The following is a 23,600-nucleotide window of genomic DNA, read 5'->3' as shown; positions in this document are numbered from 1 at the left end:
TCATACAAATGAGCAACTCGCTGACATGCCCCTCATTAACTGTATATGCCACAAAAGAGCATTTTAACTAAATTGTGCAGTTGTGTTATTACTACTCTCTACCCTCACTTAAAAAGAATTGACTTTTTTTTCTCTAGGGAAACCCTTTCGAGATGATGCATTGATGTGAACCACAGATGATTTGTACTGTAAAATACGATGAATAAAAGGCAAATGGAAAAGAAAAAAACAACAACTTTTTTTCTTGTTCCTGTGTATAACAGTATATGGATAACCCTATTTTTTCACTTTTTTGTAAAAAAAAAAGTGCTTGTACTTTTAACACCAAAATATTTTTTCACAACATATTCAACATAGGTGGCAGTAGTCTAAACACGACATTCTGATCAATTTTGAGTTAATGAAATAGGAATTATTTTGCAAAATTCATGCATGTTTACTTATCTCTGGGAGCAGCCGTTTTGCATATTGCTGTCGACTGAAAATGACATCACAGTTGCTTCGGGCTCAGCTCAGAGGTGATTGGCCGTCAAATGAGCAATTGTGATGTCATTTGCAATCGACGGTAATGATCAAAATGGCCGCCAGTACTGATGACTAAGTAGACTACAGCAGAATATACACTACACAATCACAATATTGTAACAATCAAAACGGCGTCTTTAAATAGTGTTGGTGCGTAGAACATATTATTATAAAGGAGACTTTTGACATGAGTGAGAAGAGTGTGACTCGGCTATTTTCTGCCACTTCTGCAATAACCTTTTTTTCCCTCTGAAAACATTTATAAACTTTAAAAAAAATGACATCAAACTCACATTACAAATTATAACAAGAAGAAAGAACAAGTCTCAAAAAGTAGCCTTGTATAAACTGTCATGTTTATTTAGCAAGTTCCTGACATCATGAGCCCATAACGACACTCGACTACTCAGAACTCCTGTGACGTCAAGGCTACAGCTGTGCTCGCTTTGCGCATGCGCGTTCGTGCCTAGTCTGCTTTGTTGGGATCATCGATGCTGCTTGGACTCTGAGCGACTCCACTTTTCTTGTAAAGGGATAATGGAGTAGAGTTTAACGTTAACTACTTAATCGATATCCTATTTGTGATTTTAGGTAGCAGCCAGCACCTTTTATTTTGTGTGTTTTTTGACGCTGGAGACGACAGAGGCGAGGAGCTCCTGTATATAAACAAAACGCAGCGCGAGCTGCTTTTAAGGTGGCACGTCATTGGCGACAGCTGGAACAACAAGAGCAGGCTTGCCAGGCCCGCTTGGACGCGGAGGGTCTCGGTGTCCGGTCATGGAAGTCTTCGCTCGGCCTCGTCGGGAGTGAAACTCCGTAACGAGCGAACATGAGAGAGGAGGGCCGGTTGTTGTCTGGACGGCAGCTCCTGGCGAGTGAACGAGGGGGTGACTGTCCCCGCCGTTGCCCCCGCTTGACAGAGGAGAGAGGCGAGCTTGTTAGCCAAAAGGGTGATCGCAAGCCCTCCGGTTCTCCGGCCCGGTCCAAATAGTGCTCGAGCGGACGGAGGTGCATCATGGAGACGGTGGGCAGATTCGAGTTCAGTCGGAAGGACCTGATAGGACATGGCGCATTTGCGGTCGTCTTTAAAGGCAGGAATCGAGAGGTGAGCGATCGCTTCCTGTATAAATTTGATTTTTAACAAAAACTGAAACAACTGCTTTATCTATAAATAAAATTTGCAGCATCGTTTGTATTCTGGACTAAAAATCAAATACGCGATTATCGCGTGCGGTACCTTGAAGCAGCCTTTTCTTGTTTGTTTTCAAGGTACGACCTTAAGAGGCCTAGCTGCACGAACAGGATGTTCTGTAATATAATAAATGTCGTTTACAAAAATTCTGAAGTGGAATAAAACATACTTCGCTGTTGTGTGATGTATTGTCAGCGTCTTTCTTAGAGTTGCCACAAATTGGCCAGTTTTTTTTTACACTTGTCTCTTGTTAGCTTGCATGGTGTGCGAGACGGTTATAAACATGTTGGAACATGTTCACCAACTGGCATAATCACTATCATTATTATTAAAAGACACAAACCGGTATTATAATAAAGAGCTTTTGTGATGATAGGTGTAACTCATATACAGCGCGTTTATTTCTTATCAGCACGAATTAAAACAACAACATGGTAGAATCGCAACAGAGTTGTCCGTTTTTTTTAAACACTACACATGCTGTACCTGGCTGGTACTTTTGTCTTTTTTTTTTCACTGCCCATCACAAGGGCACCAGAATGCTGCAAAGGTTGTTAATATTGAGTCAAAAACATTCACGTTTGTTCCACTTGGCACGCTATTATGTAATGTGTTCTGGGGGCCAACTTTCACGTGGAGCCCCCCCCCCCTTCGAACCCCCAGAAGGGGGAGGAGCCACCATACATGCTGCTTTTACACTTTATGTCATTATTTGAGCAGTGGTTACTACTGAGAATGGCGCCTGCAAACTCATGACTGAGTTACTAAACATAATTCTAATTCGCAAGGCGGGCCATGATTTAATAACACCTTGTGCAGGACGCACCCTAAAAAAATGTCTTGGTTTGTGACAGAGCCAAGCTACACAATAAAGTCAGCTTGATATTGCTGAATATGGGGCACCTTTAGAACGTTTGATCATTTTTACGATTTCATATGCATGGGAATATGACTCTGAAAAATTACAGTATTTTAATTTGATGCTAAGTAACGTTATCAGGCCTTATTTCTTAAGTATTTGGAATGTTTGGAGACCACCAATACCAGCTGCCAATACTTAAAGGGATAATAAATTAAGTTACTTCATGACTGAGTTTATTTGGCATGTACAGGTAATAAGTTGTCATGTGTTTAAGGCTCATGCAACAACCAATCGGGGCTCACTTGTTTTCTGTGTTTGGTCATGTGACATGCACAGACTGAGTTCTGATTGGTCAATACCTGAGTCTTGAGGTCATGTGAAGTCATTTTCAGTCAACAAGTAGGAAAACGTGTAAAAAAAAAAGTAGAAAAACGTGTTGTTAATGGTAAGAATTGTTCATGCAAAATAATCATCAATATTATTTTTAAACAAAATATTGTTACTGCTGAAAATGGCTAAATAAATTTAGCATTCCTTCACGACAAAAATATAATTGATTAAAATTTCCCTCCTTTGACACAGTGAAACATCATCTGTATAAGACAGAAAGGCTTTGTTCGTTTTTTTTGTCATTTAATAAGTCAAATTTCATGTTAGGCCACTCTGATTAATATCGTATAAGTGCAATATTATTTAAGCTGCAAAGTCCACCTCTTTATATCCATGACTTCACAGTTACTCCAGAGGACAGGTAGCAACCAATCACAGATTTTCCGAGTTAGGTCATGTGACATACACAAGCTGAGCTGTGATTGATGGTTAAGTGTACTCAACTGTGATGTAATTTTCAGTCGACACCAAGGGGCAAAATGGCCACCCTCTGAGATGGATTAAAAAATGAGTTGATTTTTCTGCTCAAGTCATATTCCACGATTTTAAAATTCATGGGGGTGTATTCACAGTGTCAATTTGAGCTGTGGTAACTATTTTTAGAAGAAAAGCTCATATGATCTTTCCCAAATAATTTTCAAAAGTAATGGCAATGTGTGCATTTGTGTGTATTTCCTATCAGAAACATGACTGGGAGGTGGCTGTCAAATGCATCAATAAGAAGAACCTGGCAAAGTCCCAGACACTGCTGGGGAAGGAGATCAAAATACTCAAGGTGACATAGAACAGTAGTCATATTTGAATCGAGCAGTTCATCAATTTTTTAATGAGTTATGTGCTCTTTATTCTATTGCCTACTTTATTATTTGCTCAATGGTGGAATGTGTATATATATATATATATATATATATATATATATATATATATATATATATATATATATATATATATATATATATATATATATATAAAACATTGTACAAATTAAATTTAGCTAGTACTTTTCAGTCATTTCAACATGAACGCCCTCTTTTGCAGGAACTCAAGCATGAAAACATTGTTGCTTTACTGGACTTTCAGGTATGTAATAATATGCTTGCATGCTGTTTATACATGTAATTATGCTACAGTCGCTGTCCCAATTTGCTGTCAGTCTGTTCACCACATGGAGCAGATGGGCTGCTGGCCATGTCGGTGCCACATGACCCATTTGTGTGTCATGCAATGTGACCATTTTTTGGTTTGTTTTGTGAGTTATTGATTTCTTTTTTTTTTTTTTCAAGTAAGGCATTGCAGTAAAACGGCCTTTTGTTTTTGGAAGGTTTCACTTCCGGGTTTTTGCCTTGTTTACCTCAAGACATTGTTTACATTGTGCTCTAGCAGCACTTTGGTGGTTTACCTCATCATGAGTCATTTCTGTTTTTGCAACTTTTCGGAAGCCTACATTTGCTGCCTAGTGTCAATGTGTACATGTGTATTTTAAATTAGCAGTATTAAAGTCTTACAGCTTAGGAATCAGCAGTTACAAGTGCTCCTGCTTTGGCATTCACTTTAGCCTGCACACACACACACACACACCTGACATAGTCAGGATGACCTGACATGCATTCTCAACTTAAGCAGGTGGAACATAACTTTAACTGTCAACCGTCAAAATATGTTTTGAACTGAATTTGATTGCGTTCGAGATCTGATGAGGAGCACATGACTTTATTTACACTTTTGAACCGCGTAATCATGCACAAGAATGTTGGGGCTGTTACGCTGCATTTCAGTGTGTCAGCCTACTTGGGAACATACAAAGGTTTTCCTGTGTGCACCGTGGCTGTTTACAAATTAGACTTTTAAAACACTGGAATATGTTTTACTTGTCTGATATGTTGAGATGCTTGTAGTAGCAGGAGATTTCTTGTATTGGTTTTTCTTGACCTTTTTTTGACCGGTACTTATCATGTAAATAAGGCACCAGGAAGGTCATGACCACTGACACATTGATTTTTTTTTTTTTTTTAACATCCCAGCAGAAGATGAATGAATCATCACTCTATGGTTGAATTTTTCACTCCCAATACTGACTGAATTAGTTTGTCATTTTAATATGGGTCTTGGCAATGTTAAAAGGAAAAATAAACAGCTAAGTCTTGGATGAAAATTAAACTTTTGCCTTTTCAGTAGTATAAAATTAAGATTTAAGACTTGACAGACTGATCGTCTGGCTGATCAAATTGATCGATTATGCCCTGTCAACCATCAACCAAAAGTAATCGGACAAATTTTGATGATTTCTTTTTTAACTTTTTACCTATAGGAAACCTAACCATTTACAGCAGTTGTAGACAAGTAACAGTTGGTATCATTTTTTTTTTATCGCACATATATTCATAACATAACCTTGTAAATATAAATCATGAAATTTATTGATGTGGTAAGTCTGTGGTACGGTCATTCAAAACAAAACAAATCTTCATTTTTACATTTTACAAGTTGAAAAGAGGTTTTAAAAATTGAAAAGCCAATCTTTATAAAGATAAAAAGATAATGCTCCGTTAAAAAAAAAAAAAATGTAATGGTTGTAGTTTGTAGGCGTGTAGGCTACACAAGAGTAGCAAAAAAATAGAACCACAAATATCCAAATATATATTTTTTTAAGGCAGGTAACAGTGTGTGCATTCACATACACAACAGCAACTGTGATTCCGTCTGTGCTGTATAATTTTCCAAAACGGGAAAAAAACAGCCTCAAGAGCTGTGACACTTCCAGACCAATGTCATCTGTTGACATGTGATAAGAGTTTGTTTTTACCAAGCTCCAACGTTGTTTTCGCGCATAAAGCGGACAAATGATTCCGTGAGAGACTGCTGTCATTTAGTCTTATAGTGGGTATAAAAAGTTTACACACCCCTGTTCAAATGTCGTGGTTTTATTTTAAAGAGATAAGAGATTTCATAACATTTTATATCTGTGTTCTGGCTCACACTCTGTACATTGCAATTGCTTATGAATTCGACCAAAATAATGAGCCAAATGGCTATTATTTGACAATTATTTTAACTTTTTGCCTTTATGTACTGTAATACTTTACAACAGTTGTTTACAACTAACACTGATGCCATTATTTACCACCCATAAATCAATACCATAATCTCATATCCTGGACTAAAATATATAACATAAAATTTGTCGAGGTCAATTTGTGGATTTGTCATTCAAAACAAAATATATATTTTTTACAAGTAATGATTAATTGAGCAATGCAAGGCTAAAGTCACAGTTTCTTTAAAAAGAATATATGAACGCTGTTCAACATAAATCAAGCACAAATGTGCTAAATAAGACACATTCAACATCTCGAAACACATGACAAGGATCAATGTCCTTCTTACATTTATTAATGAAATGCTTTGCTCTACACAATGTATTTTCGAAACGAAAAAAAATAATAACAAGCGGGGAATAGGAACCAGACTGGCTTGCGAATAGTGAAAATTCAGGCATAATTGAAACATAGTGAGGAAAACAAATGTTATATATTATTCATTATACATTTTTTCATCGATTAGTCAATCTGTCGGTGATGTGTATCTTTTTTCTGTGAATAAATCCATACTGGACGAGCCCTACTCATTAAACTGATGGTGTTTTGCTATCTTTAATTTTATATGAAGTTGAATGTGATTGGTTAAAACTTAAGCCTGGCAGCTCCCCTGTTATATGTGAGGATGTGTACTTGCGTGACTCAATTATCGCAGCTGTTTACTTTTTGTTAACATCCCCCCTCCACAAGATGATGTATTATTTCTGTCACTGTATAACAATATGGTCAACATTGGGTTTCTTTGTTTCACATCGTTGATATAATGATGGCTCTACCTGCTATTTCCTCTTCTCACGTGAAGCCACCTGCTGACCTTTTGATTCATTATTCATGTTGTAGAGCATTCTCCCAAACAACCTTTTATTCTGTATATACTGCAGCACTTTTGCATGTATATGTCCCTTTTACATGTAAATGTCCATACTTTTGCCTAAACCATTCAATACTATCTAGCAACATGTTAGCTGTTTACACAGTCTGTCAGCTCAGTTCCTATCTTTGTCTGTTTTTGACGTTTTCTTTCTTTTTATTTCCACCCCTTCACCCCCTTAGGAAACTGCAAGCTCAGTGTACCTAGTGATGGAGGTAAGCTCACCATGGCCTTTGGCCTTTGTTTGCTCAGTCCTGTGCTCCCTCAGCATTTGTGCTAAAAATAGGCCGGTCCTCGGGCGTTAAGGGGGGGCGCCACCCGTCTCACACGCTGCTGTGTCCAGTACAATCCATCTGATTGTGTTAGTATGTTTATCTTGTACGTCGACATAGAGGTGTCTGTTATACAAAAGAGAATGGTGTGTTTATAAAAAGGCCCATGAAAAAACCCACATGAATAGACCATCAAAGTCTTGATTCTACAATGTAGCTCTAGACTGTGTTTTGTTTAATTTTGTTTCATTTTCCAAAACAAAGTGCATCCTTCCAATCACAAAGGATATCTGATCCGAACACTCAGGTTATTTTTGGGTCGGAATAAGTGATTTGGAGGACGCAATTTCCTGTCTTGATTCATATTAATGCTGCAAATAGGAACAAGGCCTTTCGTCTTGAATTGCATTTTCCTCCTCCGGAAATCAATGTCCTGATCCGCTGATGCTCTTTTGTAGCTTCAGAGACACTTAGTCACCTTGGTCGCACGTCTCCGCCAAATATGGTGCAGTTGATCTCATCACTGTGCAGTTTAGACACAACAGATTACTTTTTGTTATTCTATCCAAATGTCTGTTGATTGCAAGAAAATATTTGTGTGAAAAAGCAAATTGTCATTTTATTCTTTAATGGAAATAATGAGTCACTGTAATTTGTCGATGCACCAGTCATTTCACTGCTGGATCAACTATAATCAGTAACAATTGTGCTCTAGTGGTGAGAAGGTGCCAAAAAGTGCGTAGTAAAAATCCAACTGCTGCCTGGTGGTGGCAACCGTTACTCCTAATCCCGTTCCCTCTTTTCACTTTGCAGTACTGTAACGGTGGTGACCTTGCCGACTACCTACACTGTAAGAGAAGCATTCCAAATGCCTATTAATGCTTTTGACAAGAATAAATGCTCAACAGCTTACTGTCTCTTTGCAGCAAAAGGCACTCTGAGCGAGGACACAATTCGCGTCTTCCTGCAGCAGATTGCGGGTGCCATGAGGGTCCTGCAGGCTAAAGGCATCATCCACAGGGACCTCAAACCCCAGAACATTCTGCTCTCCTATCCACCAGGACGCAAGTCCCACTCCAACAACACCTGCATCAAAATTGGTAAGGTCGGGTTGCATTTCCCCCAAGTCACTATTAAAATTTTAATGATAAGCATTTGTGAACTTTTATAGAACTCGCAAAAGAGTTTTGTTGGTTGTTTATCCTCCTGAGACCCAGCAAATTTAATTGCATCCCATATTAACACACGAGATCTCATTCGAAAGGTCAGCTTGAATGAGTCAAACGATACCAACCGAAAACAAATTTCAATTCAATGGCTTCTCGGCTGAAATGAGTCCTTAAGTAATTCGAGTACCTTAGTTAAAAAAAAAAAAATGCTCGAGGTACTTTTTCCTGTCCCATAAACCTGCTTATTAATGTACACTTCAGCAAAAATATGGCAATCCAATCACAGCAACAATTATCAATTCTCTTTTCTTCTGAAATCATATTTACCTAACAAATGACCTATTTACATTGACTTTGACTTCCAGCACCTATTGGCAGTGTTTACCGGCAGCTCAAGCCCTGTTAGAGCTGGGTTGGTCCTAAATTATCTGCTAGCTAGAAGTACTCGACTGCTCCATATAGGCTGGCGTGGTAGGCATAAATGGCTCTGCACACTTTGATGCTGACAGCCTGACAGAGTTTCCATTCCTACTGATCACAATTTAATAAACCACGCTGACTCAACTGTGCTGTTTCCGCCGAGAAAATTCAACTCACAGATTAAAATTATCAGGAGGGATTTGCAACCCTAGTGGATACAAATAAGCCACATGGGTAACCACTATAGCTTCCTGACAACCTGAGACCGTCTATTTAATATTCATTAACTTATTCATTCCCATCCCAGTTGAAGCAGATCTTTGGTTTATACAGCTACCAATGGATCTCAATAAAAGTGTGTCTTTCACAGTTATAGTACTGAATGGTGCTGAATGAGTTAATGAAGAAATGTGTAAACCATGTACTTTACAGTATATGCCTCAAATTGTGAAGTATATGCTTTTAAAGACACTCATGAATATTCAGGGACTAGCTGACTGAATGTGTTTCTAATCACCTCAATCTCTTTCCGCAGCGGACTTTGGTTTTGCCAGGTATCTTCAGAACAACATGATGGCTGCAACTCTCTGTGGGTCACCGATGTACATGGTAATGAGGCCAGCATGAATACGTGCACATTGCAAGGTTTTCAAAAAGGAAGCGGTCTTATTGTCAAAAATTTAAATCTTTCAATTAGGCTGTTGCACTGCATAACATTTAAACAGGTTCATTGTAATAAAAAAAAAGTAGCTCTCAAAATATTTTTAACCCCTATCTCTCCTCACAAGGCACCTGAGGTCATTATGTCTCAGAACTACGATGCCAAGGCTGACTTGTGGAGCATCGGAACCATCGTGTTCCAGTGCCTGACCGGGAAGGCTCCTTTCCAGGTACACACAAGGCTGCTGCAGTAAAACAATATATCATCATTCTAAGCTCGAGACAAAATAACCGAAAAGCATAAATACAGGGAAGCTATTAGCGCGCCAAAAAGCAGAGCGAAATGAAAGCAAATATTGGACTTCACCAGGGAGCTCATGCTCGACTCCAGGTGCATGTTAATGTTCCTTCGTTTCGCAAACACGTTTGCTATGTCAACTTTGAAGGTAATGAAATGTCAGTTCAATAAGTGCTAAAATACCCTTGGTGCAGCTTAGTTGGTCTATTGAGGATCACGTCTCAGATCTCATTTCAAACATTTTCCTGAAACTGCTCCATAGCAATGTTATTGCAGTGTGTCTCATACGCGCTCTTTTTTTTTTTTCTCTTTGTCTGTGTCTTCACCTCTCTGACACCATACTGGAATTTATTGAAAAGTTTTACAATGGAAAGAATGATACTGACATTAATTTGTCTCTGTTGCCTTTAGGCTAGCAGTCCCCAGGATCTTAGGATGTTTTACGAAAAAAATAAAAACCTCAGCCCCAAGTAAGTAGCTGCCACGAGATTACCACATTATTCGTTTTTTTCTTTGCTTGTAACAGAAGCTGTATCTTTTGTATAAATTTAAAGTTTTGAGACAAGATTATATTACCTGTAATTAGGGGTCTTCTGGTACAACCTTTTCATTTTTTATGTGATCCGATATTGCAACTTTGAGTACGGTCAGATACCAATATCAATCTGATAAGATATCAGCAGGAATGATACATGTTTTTTGTTTGTTTGTTTGTTTGTTTTTTAACATGAAATGTTAAAAGAGACTCAAGTGATACTCTTCAAACAAAGCTTAGGCACCAACAGTAGGTATGAGATAATGTCACCCTTTATTCCAAACCTTTGGGTTCAATTAATTCACCCTCAAGCATGAGAATTTAGTCAACTTGGATAAAATAAACACAAAATAATTGAAAAGACCCTGTGACATAACCCCAAATAAGTCAATAAAAACTCACATTATTCTCTTTAAAGTGCAAAAATAACAATTCAAATCTACTTCAGTCCATTCAGAAGCAGTTTTTTTTGGGGATGGACGAGTACCGATACCAAGTATCGGTATCAGACCTATGCTTGGCCTTAATTTCAAGTTATCGGTTCTCGTAATAGTGGCCAAAACTTGTTTCGGCTGCTCTCTTGGAGCAGTTTTGCAATCGCAAATTTAGAAGAATAGAAAATTGCCATTCATTTCCTGGAATTTTAAGGAAAATGTTATTTATGGAACATATATGTGGGTCTTTAACTCGTGTAATGCCAGCCATTAAAAAAAAGAGAGAAACTGACAGTCAATTTTTAACTTTCTGACTGACCATACATTTTGTTTTTGTTTTTCATCTGTTACCGTCGCTGGCTCTCCTCGGAAGGGTTTCTGTTGTCTTTTTTTCATGTCAAATCCACTCAATAATTTAAAATTGTCAATTTTCTGGGGGTAGAGACTGTGTATCGAAGGTCAACGAGGTCTTCTACTGCGATTGATCTGAAAAAAGAAATGGTATTCAACTAGGGTACCACAGAAGGTAGCGCAAAAAAACAACTAAATATTGTTCAGTTTCTCACTGCTCAACGTGAAGAACCCCGGCTCCATTTTCAAAACAAAACAAACATGTGACTAATAAAAAGAGCAGAAAAAAAATTAACAGTCGGTTTACTGAAATGATGCTGACTACTAATGATGATAAAATTGTGTGTTGACATTATTTGCCCATATCGGTCTTAAAATTTCTTCACGCACAAAATGATAATTTTCCTGTTATTTTGCAGCATTCCTAGAGAGACTTCCAGCCATTTGAGGCACCTGTTACGGGGACTGCTGCAACGAAATCACAGGGACCGCATGGATTTTGGTGAGTGGAAGTCTTTAGGCAAAAGTGCTAATATGCTATAACACAATAATCATGCGAAGTAAATAAGAGTGAGGTCCTCCTGTCTTAGATTGCATTTTTAAAGGCATTTTTCCATGCTGTCATATGCATCACCAAGAATCAGTTGGCAAAGACTCAAATATTATGTTAGCTTATGTGTTTCAATGCAGCGGGGTTTAGCACTGAGCCTCGGGCTTTGTTTGCCTTTGTGTTCCACCTTTCCGCTTCACATTTTTTTCTTGCGCTTCTTTAAACAAGACAGTTAATGATATTATATTGATCGTTTGCAGGAAATAGTTTTCTCACAGTAGTCACATTGCAACAAAGGCGCATTCATTCTACGAGGGGATCGAAATCATAAAAAATACAACTACCGAATATAGTGCGAAATATCTCTTTTTTGTTTCCTACAGATGAATTTTTTTCTCACCCCTTCTTGGAAGCGACCAGCTCATCCATAAAAAAGAGTAAGTTACAGTTTTCTCAAAAACAGATGTGGTGTTATGTGAATGTTGTGATAGAAAGCCTTTTTACAAAAGTTAGTTTTGCTAAGTAAAAAAGGATTTTAATGCGCCTGTTTTCCTGGCAGCAACTCCAACAGTGACCATGACCTGCTTCCCAAGTTCTGCTTCAGCCAGCTCTTGCAGCAGTTCCTCCACCTCGCACCTGGCCTCTCCACCGGTTTGTTTACCATATCGTCAACCCCCACCCCCTCATGTGTGTAAATGATTAACAAAGGTCTTTGTGGCATCAAGAGGCCACCCAGATCCATAGCTAATTAATCATCCCTCTCATTTGCACTTTGATTCTCTTGTTGTGTTGACTCTCCATTGTTGTCTTCTGTTCACTATTCATTTGACTTTCCTGCCTCTGCAGCAATCGCTTGGTGATGCGCAACATTTGCGTGCCAAAGCGCTGGCCTCCCCAACCCAAGAGGCCACCGGGTTCCTCAAGGATTCGTCCGGAGGAGGCGGCAGCAGCAAGAACTCCTCCTCATGTGACACCGACGACTTTGTTATTGTGCCCGCTCACTTCAACGGTAAGGGAGAAGGCTTGTTTTTCTTTTTGGATGTGTCCCCTCAAGCAGTTGAATTGTCACAATAACAGATAAAAGTATGATATAACAGATAATAAATGTATAAGATATGTGGTTATCTTCCTGCAGCTGCTGAGCTGACGAGTGAGAGTAAAGTGCTGCAGGACAGTCTAATGAACAGCGGGTAAGAAAAGCTTATAACTTCTCTTGATAGACAATAAAGACATTGAAGTGGAACGTTTATGAAGAACACTTATCTCGCTAGTGTAGTAAATAATTTTCTTCTCGTCTCTTCTTTCAAGCTCTCTCCTGACTTCTGGTTTATGCGTCCAAGCCAAATCGCCACCGCACTCGCCCTCCTATAGTGGCTCCCCCAATCGTGCCAGGTAACGGCTGGATTTTTTTTTTTTAATTCAATAAGTTATTTATTATTTGAACAGCAAATTTTGAAATGGTCTTATATGACTATTTAACACAATATCTGCAAATCTGAGCAAAACTGATTTAATGTTTTATAATGCCATGAAAGGAATCGTACACTTTCAAATGAGGAGTAAAGTAATTAGAACATGAAGCATCGCATTGCTAAATTGTGTTATAGTGATTGCAAAACACTATGTATTTTGTTAAATCTCATACAGATGCGCATTGTCATTAGTAATGCATTTTTCCTGCACTGCTTTGCGCTGGTGTGGGGGCACTTGGCTGAGCAAAAAATAATTCACATGAGGTACATCAATGAAAAAAGTTGACATGTGATTTAGAACTCAAAAAAGCTGTGTAAGTTAGCTTGCAAAACGATCTTAAAATATTAAGGGAGGAAAATTAGGACATAGGTTCAAAAAATGTATCTATTAATCAACAAAATAATCAACAGATAAATCAATTATTAAAATACTTGTTAAATGCATCCTTAGTAAGTAGGCAAGTTTTGAGTATTTGTTATAGACAATGCGAGGTAAAAAAATAAAATGTTATCTTAAAGGGACAATGTGTAAGATTCTTGAATGGACAATGTGTAAGATTTAGACCGTTTTTCATTACGGACAGCAGGAGGTGCTGCACTTACCATTGTCCTGAGCTATAACATCATAACTAGACCTACAATTATATTTAAAACATACTGTTGGTCATTAAGAACTCATTTATTTGCAAGTTTTTGAAATTTATAATCATTTAATGTATTCCTTTTCAATGAAAAGCTGTCTAAATCTTACACATTTCCCCTTTAAAAAAAAGGTATCAAAAAGAGTTGCATCACCAACTACTATCCTAGCAAGTGTTTTTTAGCTAACTGTGAACTGTGGCTGTTTCGACAGCATGGTGGTCTGTAGACATAAAACTTTAACAAGCCAAAGAAAAACCATAACCTTAAATATTTATCATATCAAATGAAGTCTCATGTTGCTTATAAAAAATAGTGGTATTTCTGCTGCACAAGCAAGGCAGGGTGAGCAGATTTTTTTTATGAATACATTTAAATTGTTTAGCGATCAAATATTAATATGATTCATTTGATTATCTAATCACCAGTGGATTTTTTTTCAGTCCCTCTTAATGGGATGCACTGTGCATTTTTTTTCCATCTTTTGGCTGTTCCTTGGCAGGCCTAGTGAGACCTCTGGGAGTAACTATGCTGGCCCCAGCGGGAACCACGGTCACTCCCTGCCAATCCCAGTTCCCACTCAGGTGCACAACTACCAACGCTTGGAGCAGCATATTTACACTACCAAACAGGAAGGCTCACCACGGTATGTGTCTACTAGCATGCGTGCTGTGCAAACACTATGATCCATTCGTAATGCTCTCCACGTTTTCACTTCAACGAACTTCTATCATTAGGCTGTCCACTCCGGTGCATCGTTGCAGCAGTGGAAGTCCGCTGGGCTTTGCGAGGACCGGACCTTCGCCACCTTACGGAACAATGGCCACCACCCGAAGGCTCTCGCTGGGAGGAGCGAGACCATTTCAACTCTCCCCTCAAGGTAACTTGAGAGACTTTTAACGTTCCAATAGACACCCTTATTTCACCTTAACTACTGCATGACTGGATGCTTATAGCATAATTTATCACCTTCTGAGAAGCAGCCGATTCTCATTTTTTAGTCTTAAATGCAGATCAACAATCCCCGCCTATCAGTTTTTTTTAAAGGTATAGATAAGATAACTTATTGGTGTTATACTGTCAACTGTCCATTCTTAGAAATCTTTTGATCCCCCTCCCATCTATTGCAGCGGCTCAGCATGCAGAATCCAGGCCGACTACTCAGAAACACTCCCCGGTCGCTACAGGATTGGGGACAAGGCTCCACAGCGCCCCCTGTCTGTTAGAGTGCACCACTGGCGGCGGCAGACAAAAGATCCGAAAGCAGCACTCGGATCCGGTCGTGGTCCCCACTGCAGGCTTGATGACGGTCCGCCCGTTGCACTCATCCCCCCGCCTCAGTGAGCTAATGCAGCGAAGCCCACTGCCTACAATCTTGGGCTCCCCGTCGAGAGTGAGTCGTTTTTTTGTTTGTGTTCGTTTTATGTGTTACGCCATGTGAATAGTAACTTTTCAAACAAAGCTCTCCTGCGCTTCTGTGTTGCTTCTGTTTGCAGACTATGCCCCCATTTGAATTCCCCAAACCCCCCAGCTCTCCAAACCTTGTCAACTTCCTGACACAGCAGGGTTTGGTCGTTGGCTCCCCCAACAGCAGAACTGTGCAAATGGAGCCCAGAGATGCTGGACAGCCAGTGCCCACGCAGTGCCCTCAGCCCTCACACTGCATCCACAGGATGAATGATGATACTCGGGGATTTGGAAGGTGAGAGCTGGAATTGCAATTGCTGCCCTTAATAATTAAAGCATGTTTTTGCCGCTGAGAGGAAAACAGTGCAGCGATAGCTTTCATTTTTCATTCTCAGAACGATAAACTACAGTGACGCCTCGAAAGGCGAGTGCCTCAAGTTAGACCATATTTTGGAGGAAATTGGAGCGCTAAATATTAATTTTCATTTGTTACACACAATGCAATCATGCACCACAATTATTTATTTCAGGAACAGTCGTGAGAAGTACCTCTGAAAGCGCTCGCTATGTTTTTGGGGGATGCCAAGGATACTCGATATCTGAAGCCGATGTTCATTTATATTAAAAGGGAATACATTGGCGTCAAAAATAAAAACCAATTCCAACTTTGTTGGAATTTCTTAAAGCATATGTTTATTGAACAACTTTTCAGATTTGCATATTGTTGATATTTTAAAAAATAATTTTTAGACAACAGCATGTCTTAAAAATAAATGAAAATGTAAATAAGTAGCTCCCTATATTGTTTCTCATGTAAATCAAGTTCTCCAAAATTTCAAAATAACAGCTATTTCACTCTTAGTTTTACCTCATTAACTTTCAAACCAGTAAAAACATTTTTTACTACTATAGTTGTCAATGGCAGGGAATGAGTTAAATTATTCTCTGCCAGAAATTGATCTATGACTTCTGTAGCCGTCATTGGTAATGAATGAGTTCACATTGCATCTGCAAGTAAGGGATGCCCACCCAAAATAGTTTGTAATTATTAATAGATGCTACAATTTGGCAAGTAAACACTCAAAACTGATAGGATCATAAAGCGTCAACACTCATATGTATACAATCACGAACCAATGTTACATAAATGATATTCAGTGTTTAAATTGTTCAACAGATAAAAAACCATACAGCTTGAAATGGATATTTAGCATCTATAGAAGTCAGTGGAATGGAATGAGTTAATTATAAACAAAAGCAAAAGATGTGGTGTTCCCAGGGTCAGCAGAATCATTCATAAAATTCATTGAAAATAATAAATAACCATCCTTAAAGTGTCCTTTCCGAATATTCCATAAGTATCTTGAAAGTACTCAATTGAAAAACGTTGCATGCTGTGTGCTGCAGATCTCAGAGCGCCGGCCTCCTGTCGGACATGTTGTTGATGGCGGCCTTTGGTGGTGGAACAGTAAGCGACCGGGGCAGCACGGAGAACCTGGCCTGTGAAAAAGCTATAGACATAGCAGGTATGTCTTTCACAAGCTCTTAAATCCGTTTTGATGAAGCTTCACATTTGGATCACTGGGGTCACGCCATCGCTTTACGATTCTTGTTCTTTAGTGCCCTCAGGTGGTGTCTTGTGTCCTGCACCGGGCTCTTGCAGCCCAGCGCAGGTTGTCTTCACCATCGGCTCCCCTCCCAGTGGTGGAACCCCGCCTCAGGCATGCAGGCAGAGGAAATACTCAGGTAACAACTTGTAAATATTTTAAAATGCATTTACTGTCTCTCAGTCACTGTCAAATCTTTCTAAATAAAATCAATTGAATAATGGAGTGATCACACCCCACCCCATTGTTTTTTTTTTAATTATTATTATCAATTCCCTATATTGAATGTGATTTGATTTTTGTTTTATATAATCTACTAAGGTTGGATGTGAGTTGGAGTAAGCTAATATAAATACTAATTATGTATTATATTCTATCTACAATTCTTAGACACCAACTAAATTTGCCCATGCTCACCAGCTTGCAGTCATGATTACCTTTACCATGCAAGCAATCACTATTTAAGGTCACTAACTACTATTTAGTCACGCATACACCATTTGTACATTATACATGTAATGGTGTCCTAATAAAATATAAGGTCATCATAATGAGATTTAGGCATCATGATGAGATTTGAAGTAATCGTGGCAAGATTTAAACTCGTCAATTAGCATGACGGCGCCCACCATGGCTACCGTCTTGTGATCGCAGAGGTGAACAGAGTAAGAGTTTCACTGTGTGGTTTTGTGCGATACAAATGACAATAATTCTCTACAATCTAAACGATTTTTCTTCAGCAATATTCCATACGTAAACTGCCTGGTAGCTACTGTCAGGTTGATTTCTTCTTCTTCTTCTTTTTAGCCACAGGTTATATTTTCGAATCGTATGGCCCTAATTCTTTTTGGGAGGTTCTTTATTTTGAGAAGCTGTGTGCTAATATTGACTTTAACGATAGCCCGCTAACTACCAAGTCAGTAAGTGTGTTCAAGCACACAAATGGCATCAGTCATTTGGCCACTTTTTTTCTCTTTTTGCAAAAAATGAACTTTTTTCAGGTCTTTTCTTTTTGTTTTAGAAACTATCGTGAACTTGTTATATCCCGTTGACTGTCTGTGGTGCTGCATAAAATATCAGCCTCTTGAGGTAGCTGAAAACAGGACAATTCATCATCTTGATTTCTATTCCCCAACGCAATATTGTGTTCAGACTAGCGGTCATATAGAACATATTATTTCAAAGAACATTTATTACTTTTTTGCACGTTAAATCAGATATTCCGATGAAAAATTATGCACATATTGGCTCATTCACTGCCAGCTCTATTAAAACAGGTTTTTGGCTTTTTTTCCTGTCAATGGCAATGAATGAGTTACTGCAGGGTGGGGCATTCGAGGGTTACTATCCTGCATATATTTCATTTTCCCGACCCTTAACAGACTCGATTCAAATAATCAGGATCATTATCATGACTGCTTAAGTGTATGCTTATGAGTATTATTTGAGCCTAAAGCTGTCAATGGTGGTGAATGGGTTAATCATATTTTAGCTTTTGCAAAAAAGCAGAAGCAGCTATTGAAATTAGTTTGAATATCAACTGAGCCACGCCTGATTTTTAAAGCGCTAAAGAGTTGCGTTTTCCCTCTGCAGGCTCGTTTGCATCTGTCAGCCCCGCAGGCTCCTTCACCAGCCGCTATCCCCAGACCGGCACCTACGGCGACGGCTTTGAGGCTTCTTCCAGCCCTCGTTACAATTTCTTTGACCCCATCACGGCCAACATGGGCGGTCGCATAACCTTTGAGGCCCCCGAGCTTCCTGAGGAGACTTTGATGGAGGTGAGATAAAGGTTTTCATTGTGAAGTCACAAAAGTGGCAGAAAATGGGAAGTCTGCTTTTGGCACTGTGCAGCTACCGATCACAAAAAGGGAAAGTGTAGAGGCTAAGAGGAACAACAAAATAGCAAGTCAGTCCACAAAGTGCTTCAATGACGCCCTGTGTCCTCAGTTTAAAGTGCTTATCCCCTTTGTCCTCCTGTGTGTGTTTCCTGTCCCTGTGGGAGTGCAGCAGGAGCACACAGACACCGTGCAGAGCTTGCGCTTCACGCTGGATTTCGCTTACTGTCTGATGGAGGTGGCCGGGGCCCGCGGCAACACTCTGATGGGGGTCCCGGTTGATGCCGCTCAGCCTCACTTCTTGCAGCAGCAGCAGCAGCAGCAGAGCCTGGTGGCAGATCAGATAAGCTCACTAAGCCGAGAGTGGAGGTAAAAGCTCAATCAGCCACGCTTCTTGACCTCTTTTATTGGAGACAAAACTCTTGTTTTGAAGGCTTGATTGACTGCTTATAGTATTTAACCTTGGAAAATGGATGATTCAGGATATTTTAAATATAAAACATTTATCTATGAATACAGTAAACTCTGTCCTGCTACTTTTTACAATACGGCTCTTGTCATGATTCGTTTGATAAAGAACAAAATACAGAGAGTGATTAGAATACTTTAATAAACAAAAAGGCTGAAATTAGGCCAAACATGTTTGCACTTTTTGTGCATGATTAAAATTCATCGGCATATACAAATGTATCAATGTTATTGTCTCACCAGCCATGCTGAACAGCTGGTTCTATACCTCAAGACTGCAGAGCTCTTGTCTGCTGCCATACAAACGGCCATGGAGCGAGTGAAACAGGGCAAACTTTACCCCTCGGCTACAGTCAAGCAAGGTATGAACCATTCGCTTCAGGAAAAACCTCCGATGTGATTATTTGCCTAATTAATTTTTTATTTATAGTTGTGAGGAGGCTGAACGACTTGTACAAGTCCAGCGTGGCATCATGCCGCTCTCTCAGCACGCGTCTGGAGCGCTTCTTTTCCAAAAAGCACAGACTAATGGACAAAATCACTTCCATTACGGCTGAGAGGTTGCTCTTTAGCCACACCGTGCAAATGGTAAGCCAGAAATGTATTCATTAGAATTTTCAGTAGCTAATTTATTTGCAAAACTTGTAATAGATTAATTACATCTTGGAATTTACATCAGAACATCAAAAAAATATTTTCTTTCAAAGACCTCTATTACTTTTGGTCCTGTAATACTATACTATCTATTCCTGTAAAAGATAACGGTTTTAGGTTCATCAAACCAAAAGCATTTAAAAAATAAACTAGGTGGCTAAAAATGACTAAATATTGTCAAAACAGGTTGAGGTTCAAAACGGCACCATGCTATCATTCCTAAATGCTTGTAAATGAAATTTATTTGATTTAATGACTGTATACCATTTTTAATTGCTTTCTAAAGTTAACGTTTCAACTTTGTAAGCCCTAATATATGGCTCTTAATATATTTATACATTATTGCTCTTAAGCAATTATTTTTTTGACTAATCAAAAAAAATCCATAATTAATTGTGAATACTTCGGTTAATTATTCTCTATGAAGCTTGTAAGAGTTATTTACTTGAGTAAGTGTGGATATAAACTCTATGAAGTACAGAGATTAATGAATATTTGTTAATGCAATAAAAAAAATGTTTCGGGGAAATAACAAGTTTATTTACTCCCTGTGACAGATGACCTCTGCTAACTTTGCAACCAAATTTAGATGAAAGTCACCGGCACACAGATGGATGCTCATCAGAAAAAAAGAAAAAAAAATGCACTTTGGCAAAACCACAAACAACAAAGTCTTTTTAATCTATGATTTTATGTTCATCTCAAGATTTTACTGTTACAAGCTTCAAAGAAAATGGCAAAAAATGGGATTCTACGCATTTAATTATGGAAGATTTTGTGATTAATTAGTTAAAAAAAAATCTATATTGCTTGATGAACATTTATATATATATATATATATATATATATATATATATATATATATATATATATATATATATATATATATATATATATATATATATATATATATATATATTTTTTTTTTTTTTTTTTTTTTTCCACCCACAAATGATGATGGATGAAACGTAAAAGAAAAATCCCTTTAAAAATAATAAAATGATATTCTAAAAAAGGTTCAGTCTGCTGCACTGGACGAGATGTTCCACCAGGGGGAGGCATCGGTCCATCGCTATCACAAAGCCCTTCTGCTGATGGAGGGCCTCTCTATGCTTCTCACAGAACAGGAAGACATTCTCAGTGTGAGCAAATGTGAGTCAAATACGCGTGCAAATTTGTCACCCACTCACTTCATCCCAACTCACCCGAGTCCCTCTTCTCTTTTGCAGGTAAAGAGTGTATTGAGCGGCGCCTCACAGCCTTGCAGTCCGGGCTCTGCGTTTGAGAGCCCCCCCCACGCGATGTCACTCATTGGCTCCTCACCGACAAACTTCATCTCAGCACCTCACGTCCCGTCAAACATCACTTTCAGCTCTAAAGCCTACAACCCGAGCTTGGGAAAACGGCGCCTTTTTCCCTAAATCGGAAATGATGTTGGTCGTTGCTGATATCTGGACTCCTGTGAGAGACCGTGGCCAATGAGGATTTCCCACCCCAGCCTCATTTGAGGCAAGATGGCCAAGTAGTCATATATATATATATATATATATATATATATATACACATATATATATATATATATATATATATATCGACGCGCATGACGTACATACATTTTGAAGATGGACCTTTATGGAGGTACAGTGAGCCGCACGCCTACAAGGAGGTAAAGTTGAAGTATCATTCTCATCATATTATGTATGTTCACATGATACCACTTCTATGTGTGTTTGTTTCAAACTAGTTACATGCTTGCTACAGTGTACATAACATTGCTACAACTGGAGAAGAATTTCCGCCAAGTCTTTTTATAATACGTTTGATTTCAGCTCCACTGTAAGTAGCTTGTTTTGACACTTTATGGACTTGCCCTTCACAAGGAAGGCGGCAACTTATTTCGCAGCATTGCATCAAGCGGGCCCAAAAAGCCAAACGGCACTGCTAGCATCTCGGATTAGTATTGCGCTAACGATGCCCCGCTAACAGGAGGATGTTGTTTTGTGTGCGGCCCTTAATCACCCCCCTGTGTGGTTTCCTGTTTCCTCTTTACGCCATGGTATCTTATCAATCATCGTCGACGTTCAGCAAGTATAATCAAAATACGAATGTATCGGACGGGAGAGGAGCCGCGTCAACATCGGCGACACGCCTGAATGTTTTTGCACTGTTGAAGTACTGTACAGAGTGGAACATGCTACACATGTCAAGTATTGTTTTCTTTGGTTGAATATACTTTGACTGATTAGCTCATTTCTAATTCTACTGCCATACGTGGAGTGCAGTTGTATCATAGTTACTGTGTGTTTTGCGTGTGTGTTCATTAATAGAGGGATGCTGTGAATGCGGAGAACGTTTTCTACAAGAAAATTTTTAAAAAAAGCTTTACGGTGAGGAGGGTTTCAAAAAAAAGTATATTGTGTTTTGCTTCGAATTAGTCTTGATTTTGGAAAAAGATGATTTTGAGCGCTACTGGTAAATATTTGATTCGATTTTTTTTTTTTTTTATTTTAAAGTAAATCCCAAACAGATTTCTTTCACAATTTTCCTCAACTTTGAACCAGTAGACGCGTGTTTTGCCTGCGTTCAAAGGTGTACAGTATCGTGTGCATGCTAGCATGTGTGGAGAGGCCTGATGAGAATAAATTCCGACCCCTCATGAAATTCATATCTCCACTAAAAAGGGATTCCTCTTGTTACGAAGTAGGGCCACCCAAAACGGAATGCCATGGAAATGATTAAAAAGTGGTAATATTGCAACAAAAAAATATTTTTATAGCATCACATTTTGTTCACAACTTTTATCTTTCACACTCGACAACAAAAAAATACTTCATATTTTTTTAAAACACATGGCCATGATACTCCTTTATTGTGGGGCCCAGGACTACTTTCTTCACTGTATTTTCCTCCTTTTTTAAGTTATTAAAATATTCATGTTTCAAAAAGCTAAAAGATAGTTTACAAAGAGATCCAGTATAGTAGCACTGTTAGTAGAGCAGAATGGAAGAGCTTTTTATTTCCACCTATTTAAACATACTTATTTACTTTGAGGCCTTTTATTAAAAAATATTTGCGATATTCTTAGCCGAGACCATGTGTGTAATGGTTGACTTATACATTCCTATAATAGGCTCATCCTGGCTCTCGTCCTGCTCAGTATACGGTGGCGAGTACCTGTGATGCATATGTCACTTTTTTTGTTTTTAAATAATCCCCGCACAATCATTGCTACTGGCCATCCTAATTATTATAATCAGTCTTGGTCACCATGAAGAGAATGTGTGCATGCATTGAGATAACTTTGGGGAGGGGTCAGGAGGGTGCCATGTATTGTTTTCTGCTGTAATATCCTTGAGCAGGATGTTGACCGGCTGCCATTATGGTGGCTGCTACTCAAAAGCATTCCCACAAAGCTAAAATGAAGTGTAACCACCGTGAGGCGAGACTTTTAAGTGTGTGTATAAAAAACATGCCCGGATTTTGTGTGTGTGTGTGTGTGTGTGTGTGTGTGTGCGTGTGTGCGTGTTTAGGATCACCTCTAGGAATTGTAAATTAAGTTATTGCTGTCATTGTATTTATGGATTTGCGGGTGAGGAGGGAACAGTAACATACCATCTAATAATGTTTATTTTTCCCAAAGAAAAGGCTTTTTGCTGATTTCCCAGCAATGCATTTTCATGTTGTCATGTATGACGAGACACTATCTCAATGTCCATGTGTGTAATATAACCCTTACTGTTAGTTGCAATATGAATAAAGTAAAAGGAATGGTCAAGTGTTTTGGGGTTTTTTTTTGGCAGATAAAACTGTGCCCACAGTAGCGTTTTGAAGTATTAAATATTGTTTTATGGTTTAAAAAAAATGCAAAAAGATTGACAAACAGTGCATCAAGGA

The 23,600-nt window shown here is 38.7% G+C and overlaps 1 protein-coding gene across 1 annotated transcript; it reads left to right on the top strand.

Moving 5' to 3' along the window:
* The first annotated feature begins 980 nt into the window (after positions 1-980).
* Positions 981-23,481, top strand: ulk1b (unc-51 like autophagy activating kinase 1). The gene is made up of 27 exons (XM_088435187.1): positions 981-1,630; positions 3,652-3,744; positions 4,008-4,049; positions 7,118-7,150; positions 8,021-8,057; positions 8,134-8,307; positions 9,332-9,405; positions 9,585-9,686; positions 10,166-10,224; positions 11,494-11,576; positions 12,008-12,061; positions 12,184-12,275; positions 12,471-12,633; positions 12,760-12,814; positions 12,933-13,016; positions 14,238-14,381; positions 14,473-14,615; positions 14,866-15,128; positions 15,232-15,437; positions 16,550-16,668; positions 16,763-16,888; positions 18,343-18,527; positions 18,757-18,953; positions 19,296-19,414; positions 19,483-19,640; positions 20,723-20,858; positions 20,936-23,481. Exons 1-27 carry the CDS (start codon positions 1,541-1,543, stop codon positions 20,989-20,991), a joined length of 3,087 nt encoding a protein of 1,028 aa, XP_088291313.1. The 5' UTR covers positions 981-1,540; the 3' UTR covers positions 20,992-23,481.
* The last annotated feature ends 119 nt before the right edge of the window (positions 23,482-23,600 follow it).

Source organism: Hippichthys cyanospilos, chromosome 15 (assembly GCF_059441005.1).
Source record: "Hippichthys cyanospilos isolate Australia breed blue-spotted pipefish chromosome 15, RoL_Hcya_1.0, whole genome shotgun sequence".
In the NCBI taxonomy this organism is placed as follows: domain Eukaryota; kingdom Metazoa; phylum Chordata; class Actinopteri; order Syngnathiformes; family Syngnathidae; genus Hippichthys; species Hippichthys cyanospilos.
The sequence above is the reverse complement of the archived record's forward strand: the minus strand, read 5'-3'. Positions and strand labels throughout refer to the sequence as shown.